The sequence below is a fragment of the Corticium candelabrum genome, chromosome 1 (genome assembly GCF_963422355.1).
Source record: "Corticium candelabrum chromosome 1, ooCorCand1.1, whole genome shotgun sequence".
Taxonomy (NCBI): domain Eukaryota; kingdom Metazoa; phylum Porifera; class Homoscleromorpha; order Homosclerophorida; family Plakinidae; genus Corticium; species Corticium candelabrum.
The window spans coordinates 16,493,440-16,501,452 of NC_085085.1; the positions used below are offsets into that span (position 1 = coordinate 16,493,440).

At 41.5% G+C, this 8,013-nt stretch overlaps 1 protein-coding gene across 1 annotated transcript; it reads left to right on the forward strand.

Moving 5' to 3' along the window:
• The first annotated feature begins 570 nt into the window (after positions 1 to 570).
• LOC134184197 (uncharacterized) lies at positions 571 to 7,817 on the forward strand. Its single transcript, XM_062651825.1, has 4 exons — positions 571 to 710; positions 774 to 1,753; positions 1,830 to 1,870; positions 5,112 to 7,817. Exons 2-4 carry the CDS (start codon positions 1,426 to 1,428, stop codon positions 7,698 to 7,700), a joined length of 2,958 nt encoding a protein of 985 aa, XP_062507809.1. The 5' UTR covers positions 571 to 710; positions 774 to 1,425; the 3' UTR covers positions 7,701 to 7,817.
• Positions 7,818 to 8,013: the final 196 nt, after the last annotated feature.

Genomic DNA, 8,013 nt, shown 5'->3' on the forward strand with positions numbered 1-8,013 from the left:
CCTTTGCCTGACCTTGCACCGTCACGAAGTGCAGCACGTCATCGTTGGTACAACCAGCTGTACTGAATGCAGGAACTTTGTTTACTATCAGAGCAGCTAGAATTTTCACCCCTGCTTCTCCTAGGTAAAGTTGAATTAGATTACGTGAAGTCCTTGTCAACGCGCGCTACGCAGCGATCGACTTTCTTTGCAAAGGGTAAAAGAGCGTTTTAGCACTTCAATCCTGCCCTCTCATCGGTTTCGGTTGTCGTCTTCTTTGTTGAATGGCTAGTTCGTTCAAGCGACATCTTTTACACGTCCTCGTGGGGGCGTGGTTGTAGGAGAAATGACTCGGAATTGTCATCAAGCACTCTAGGCAAGTGCTCTGCGTTCTGCGGCGTTTCAGATAGCTGAATTTAATCAGCTGCAGTCATTTGAAACCTAGAGCTGTTGCTGAGAAGGTAGGAAGGCAAGAAAATGGGTGTTCGACGATTGGGGTCGTTACCACGGGCGTTTGACCGACTGTAACTCATACAGATCTTGGCTGACATGCGGGGGCAACAACACAATTTGTAGGTAAAGAGTTGTTGATTAGCGATATATAAGTAACTAGGCTGAAGGATGCGTGTGTGCAATATAAACGCTACTGTCCGGTGAACGATGCGTTTGTCCGATGAACGGGGTATGCAAGGCTCCGCACAGTTTTCAATCTCACTCTCAGCAGAGAAGAGGTACAATGCTCTCTTTTGGTGTGCTTAATTACAACTTGGATACCTACATTTATGATGTGTTAGGGACTGCGTTCAAAAACGGATAACTGAGAACTCGCGTCCGGAATATGATGGTGTCCGAGGAACGGGGCCGCGCTCTACAACGTGTACCAGGCCCTCTTCTCTGGGCGCGCAAGAGGGCCTGGGTACGAGGCTAGCCAGCGCTCTGCCGCGACTAAGTTTCTTGCAGACTCCCTTCCTAGCAGTGGACTACGCCTACTAGAAAAGAGTACTGCGTCGTAGCTTTAGTTTCATTTGAAGCGACGCTCGATGGAGGTTCACGTAATAGGTACAGTACGTACACCCCTATGGATCCGGGCCTTCATGTCATTGACCACACGAGAGATGAACACTGGCGCAAGTTTCGCAGAACACCTATCTAGAGTAGTAGCGATAGCTTTTATAGACATGTACAGTACGGTACTCTAGCTGAACCTACGGCAACAAAACTCAAACAGTCAGAAAAGGCTAATGATAGCATTCGTTCGTCGCGTTTGTGTGGGAATCTCCGACTGACAACAATGCTACTTCTTCCTAGTCTTCCGCAGGCAGTCCCTCCCCATTTTGGCAGGAATCCGAGGAGTAAAAAGGGGAGGAGCTGAGACTATAGTTTGCTTAGTGCACGCGAGAATACGGGTGTGTGGTTCCAAACGGTCACTGAAGCCTCTCGCAAGTGATGTCTTTCTCACTACCTCCTGTTGCATCTTATGTTCTTGTCTCTACTTTGCCATCTCAGCTGACAATTTCTATTTGTGAATCGTTAATTAATTCTTCAAGACGGCTCGACTGGTGCCGCTTTTTCGAAGATCTTCGGGCACAGACCGTTGGTGACATGAAACCTTCAGAAATTTCGTTGTGTTTATTTAATATGTCGAAGGAGAGTGTTGATCTTGCGTTGAGAGGTTGGGCTAAACGTGTTTGCGCGTCAGTTGCTGATCTAGGGAGAGCACTGCATAAGCTACATATGCATGCGAGCTGCAGTTTGCTGCAAACGTACATCATCGGTAAGTGAAGGACAAGTTGTATAAAGAGCAGTAATTTGTACCGCATTGTATAGTATTGTTTATAATGTTATACTAGGCAAGCTGTGGAGAGTTAGAGCATTTTCATTACCATTGAAGGTACACTGACAAATTCTTGTGCGCATTGATTATGAATGGATAAATTAATGTATGAGCTGTTTACTGAGACGTCAACTGCTAGGTCATTGCCATTTTGTTTACTTGGGGCCTAGCTAGGCAAATGCATGATCATATATATGGTAATACCGTATTGAATATATGGTATTATACTGTATGTTGTAAATGGCAAATTGTTTCTGTCAGAAACAATAGTTTATTAGCGTTGAGGTTAGTGCCAGTCTTTACATTCAGTGGAGTCTGCAATGTTGTGAATGTATCTGTTTACGTTTTCTTTTAGCAATATATATGCGGTCATCATGTAGCATACCACACTGCTGCTTCATTACATCTACAGTAAAATGTGGTTGCTGAAGTGCCCTCTCCTGAATAGCTGCAAGCCTGCATGGAAGGATTAAACTGGGGGAGGGGTTGGATAAACGCTGTTCATTATTGCTCAGTATTAAACTGTGTAAGCGTGAATTCTGCATGCTCATTGTAAAAATACACGGGGTGTAACTTTACTGCAACAGTCAACTATGAGCGAACAAGCTGAAGTTGTATGTACATATGTGGTCAAAGGCAAGTGTGCATGATCAGGAGACATATATCTGTAAATTAGTTATGAACACAGGGAACATGCAATTACAGGTTACTGTGACGGGGACAATGAATCTGGTGATCGTGCTGTTTGTGGGAACATATGGACTAAAGCTCATAACACTGTCCTTGGACATTTACATGATGCACAATGCACTGGGGGTGTTTACATAGTACCAAACCTGCACATTAGCAAAGTAAAGGGTAACTGACATGCAAACATCGAAAATTATTTTATTGCATATTTTGTTAGTTCTTAACGTCCGTATGCCCTGAAATAATTTTTTATTTTTGAAGTTACATTTGTGAAGATATCGAGGTGCAAAGTTGCTCCCGTTGTTTAGTAGGTGTACACCTGCAGTGACGTATTAGCAGGAACGGAAGTGGCTACCACGCATGCAGGCAATACAATGTCTTACGAGATAGTACACCTCTCGTTGCCTGCTGGCTGCAGTAATGTGCTCAGAAAGAAAGTGTGGCTTTGAATCGCTTCCACAATAATGCCAAGATACGAAAAAAAACGGGCAGCGCGAGTGAAACAAGCAAGAAATCGGTGGGATGGGCCAACCACACATTCAGACCCATCGAGTGCTTATTCTCAGCCGGAATGATTCAAAACGGAGACTAACATTACTATGAGGCTTTGGGCTTTATCCAAGTTATTAAATGGAGACTGAAGCCTAAAGTGTCAAGCTGCGCTGGAGATTTGTACAAGGAAGCCATTGCAACGTGACCAACATCAGGACACTGATCAGATTCTTCAGCATTCATTGTTTACGAAATCCATATCAACATCAAGAGAAGCCCATGCATCTCTTAGATTCCATGCAGTAGGATCTAGTGTAGAAAATTATTGCAAGCAACTCTATCGATCTTTAGAATAGTACAGAACTTACCCTTCATTTCTTTCTCTTTCGTTCAGCCTTTCTCCCCTTCTCTAGCTAGTTGTTGACTTTCTCACATCATCACGTTGCAATCCTCTCAATGGCTTCCTTGCAAACTGCCAGCGCAGCTTGATGCTTCAGGCTTCAGTCTCCGTTTAGCTTGGATAGACGTGCGGTTGGCCCATCCTACCGATTTCTCGCTTGTTTTACTCGCGCTGCCCATTTCTTTCACATCTTGGCATTATTAGAGAAACGAATCAAAGCCACACTTTCTTTCTGAGCACATTACTGCAGCCAGCAGGCAACCACAGGCGTCTATATCTTGGAAGACATTTTATATTGCCTGCATGTGCGGTAGCCATTTCTGTTCCTGCTTTACGTCACTGCACGTACGCCTACTATACTGGATATAAACAACTGGAAGCAACTCTGCGCCTTAATATCTTCACAAATGTAACTTCAAAAAAATTTATTTTGGGGAGCATACGAATGTTAAGAACTAACGAAAAATGCAATAAAATAATTTTTGACTTTTGCATGTCAGTTATCCTTTAAGGAGAGAACGGATTCATGGTAGGCTTTGGCAGTACTTTGGTATTAAGATATGATTTACTATTGAGCAGAATACTGCAAACAACTAACGACAGAATTTTGAAATTTTAAGAACAAAGGTGAAGTATTTTTGCATTAATTAAAAATGTAATCAATAGAACTGACGTCATTAGTTGGCAAACACTATTCTCCTTTGACAAGCAGCTTAAGATTTCACACTTTCGAGCCTTTAATTAATTGGTGTTAATTGGTAGTGTATGGCACTTATTCAACTGTACATTTCACTGTCTTTAGCTAGAGGTGCAACCTTGTTTAGCATTTAGTTACTCTTGATTGATACCAACCACCGAGGGTGGGGTCATACTTGTGCAAGTACGGTAATCTAATGATATGTAATATCAGGGCTCGAAAATCAGTCCAACTTGTTGTCGTCATTTGACAACCTTCCAAAAGTTTAGGTTGTCAAATTTTAGTGCAGGATGTCATGTTGAAATCAGTCATGGGGTTTTGTGTTGCTGCCATATTTTTATAAAAATCTAAAAAATCTACCACTGAGCCAATAGAAACGACTTGTTGCACACGTAGCATATACATAAAGAACACTGGCTCGTGCTCTCCCAGTCTTGTAACTTGGGGTGTGACCAGTTAACTTATCAACATATACTGGTGGTTTATTACACATACACGTCATTGTACGACAAGTATCCCAATGCCATCGAAGTGTCCCAATGCCATCTTTCAGTTCAGTACAGCTGTGCATGTGGCTGCATACCGAGAAAGCCATTACAAACTAGCCTTTGTAACTAAAATACTGACCTAGGCCTGCCAGTCTGTCATTTAACGACCTAAAGTACAACTTTCGTCGTCAGTTGTAAAATTTGACTTGTCAAATGACGACTTGACGACTTATGTTTTGAGCCCTGAATATGTATCGGCAGTCTTTAATAAAGTTGTGTTTACTTAATTTTAAGCTATTTGAAATGTAAGAAACATTTTGGCATTTGCGTACACTAGGAATGACTTTCAACTTAGAGAAGAGAGGAAGCTAGATTGCAGGCAGATGATTGGTTTTAGTGTGATAAGGTGCAGAGAATAATTGTTTATGGTAGTTTCTTGAAGCAAGGATAACAATTATTTAACAAATTTCTGGACTCTTAGCAGTTGTCGATAAGGTGTGTTTGTGTACTATGTTTAGTTTTGCATTCTAGATCAATCTACCAAGACCTTCTTATTCAATGCTTGTTTGGGAAGAAGATCTTTTGCTTCTTGACAAGAAATTTCGGAGCATAGAATGTTCAAAGTCAGCATGCACTAGCACCAGTGGCTTTGTTAGTCTTTTGTTGGTCACAGGAGCAACGGTCAGTGGCAAGTCAGAACTTGTTCGGCAGTATTCAGAATGGTTACTTCAAGATATGTCAAGAAATTTTCTTAATCCAATTACATTGGTGATGTTTATCAATGCAGCCACCCCAAGTAGCTTTGAAAGTAGTCTAAGATTACTTGCTGCGCATCTTGGCTGTTTGCAGGCAGTCAAAGTTGCATCTCAGTTCTCCAACAAGAAACAGCAGTTGAAACTTCTGAGTGATAGCATTAAGTATGAGCTGATGATGCAATCTGGCTGGTTGCTTATTATTGATAATTTAACCAACAGTACTGTAGAGGTTGCATTGTCTTACTGGCCACAGACAGGTGCTCAAGGATGGGGCCGGGGACGAGTAATCATAACATGTAGTAATGAAGTAGCCTCAAATTCTTATTCAGTTGAAAGAGAATCCTGTTGTGACTGTAAAGTAGGAGAGAAGTTTACAACTGCTAAATGTTTGGCACTCATTAGGAGTATCACCAACATTGCTGATGAAGAGGAAGAGACAGTGCTTAAAATGATAGCTCTAATTTACAATAATCCTATGGCACTTGCTGCTGTTGCGTTTTCTAAATGCATGAGCAGTGCCAACTGGTGGCAGTGTCTCGAATCTCTTGAAAGGCAAATTAGCTATCTGACAGAACAAGAGCTTGTTTATGCAACACATCTTGTCGCAGCACTTTCAGTGATGGTGTCAGCTGTAATTGCAAGTAATCATGCTGCAAATTATCCTCTTCAGTTTTTGGCAGTTTGTTCCGAGGAACCAGTTCCTTTGATGGCTGTTGAGATATTTATTAAATCCAAACAGAAAAGAGTTGATTGCTGCATAGAAGCAATTCAAAAATTTCCTTTTGTACTAATGTCATTGGATGTGGAAGGAAAGCGAATGTTGCATCTTCACAAGGCGATGAAAGTTGCTGTCATGTCAATGTCATCAATGAGACATTGGTTGGAAATACGATTAAGTATTCTGGGCACATTGGCAATGATTGAAGATTATTTAAATGGAAATGAGTCCACAAGACGAGTTACTCAACAAATGTTACCTCATCTTATTTACATGATAAAGTCAGTAGCTTGTGAACAATCACTTCTCTCTAATGCTCAGTGTAAATCACTTGCAGATGCTTGGTTTTACTGTGGTCAGTGTATAGACTTCCTGGGTGCTGATTGTTCGTTGTTGCTAAATCATCTTGAATTACAAAGGGAGTGTTTCAACAATGCGCTATCTCTTCATGCACAGCTGAAAGAGACAAAGACTGTCCAGATTGCAAGAGAATTGCTTGAACTTGGTCTTGTATGCGATGATCTGAACTTGCCCTTGGAAGGAAAGAGTTACTTGGTAAGGGCAGTTGATGTTGCTAAGTCCACAGGCAATATTGGGTTAATCTTTCGATCTCTGCATGTTCTTGGTCGGATTTTTCTCGACCTTGGTGATACAAACCAAGCCATATTGTGTCTTGAAGAGTGTCTTTCTCTGCATAATGCAGATATTGTGAGCAGTGTTCTTCGAGCTTCTGTGCTGACATTGTTGGGACGAGGCTACCAAGCAGTTGGTATGTGTGATATTGCGGAATCTATCCTGATGTATGCTCTCTATTTGAGCAGCGCTGCAGTGGGTAGTGGATATTTCTCTTCAAGGAGAGTGAGATCTCAAGTGCTCTCTGGTTTAGGTCGGCTCTACTTGGAGCCTAGCTGCCATAAGATTGATAAGGCAACAGAGCTTCTTGAGGAGAGCCTTCACATACGAATTGATATAGATGGTTATTACACTCAGTGCACAGCACTGACATTGACAGGCCTTGGGCGAATTCATCTCATGAAACAGGAATTTGACTTGGCAAAACTAAAACTTACTGCAGCATTGGTTGTCCTGCAACAGACTTTACCTGCTGACCACTCTGACACTGCAAATGCCCTCCATATTTTGGGCAATGTAGAATATCGTCTAGGAAATTTGTCTGAAGGGATAAGGCTTCTACAGCAGAGCAAGGCAATGAAAGAACGAGTTGCAGGTGATGTCCATCCAAAGATTACGATGTTTGTATCAACAGACCTTGGCAACGCCATGCTGAAGTCAGGTAGGATTGACAAAGCATTGACTCTGCTACTGGAGGCACTGGAAGCCAAACGGAACCAGTTTGGAGATTATCACGTTGAAGTTGGCATTGCTTATAGTTGTCTTCATGATGTGTACAGAGCTGCTGGTGATCTGCAGAAGGCTTCTCAGTGTCTCATACGCAGTCGCCATATAATGCAAGTGCAGAGTGCAAAAGGAATAGCAGCAGCTGCTAAGGAAAAGAAGAGTCTAGCTCAGAAATATATTGATAAATATGAAGCAATTAAGCAGACGTTGTCACAAATGCAAACCTTGATAATGTATGTCGTTGCTGGTGTTGTATTAGCTGTTCTTGTTATTTTTTGTATTTTATAATAATGTAGATTTCGTACTCTAAGTACATTCAGTATATAAGTACTTAAATACATCAGTTTTCTTTATAAAATTGGTCAATGACTGTGTATATTAATTACTAGATATTTTATTAATAAGTAGTCCGTTCTTTACTTCACAAATTAGAGTACAATGTCATCATACTATTGACATGTGTTAATTAATTAATTATTAGAAAAATGAAATCGACCGCTCTGTTTTTGCCTAGCTACGTTGTAGCGTTAAAAAGCTCCTGTTCGGGACAGATTTAGCAGTGAGACTCGTAGCGGGAGAACGTGCTGACGTTACGGTGCGT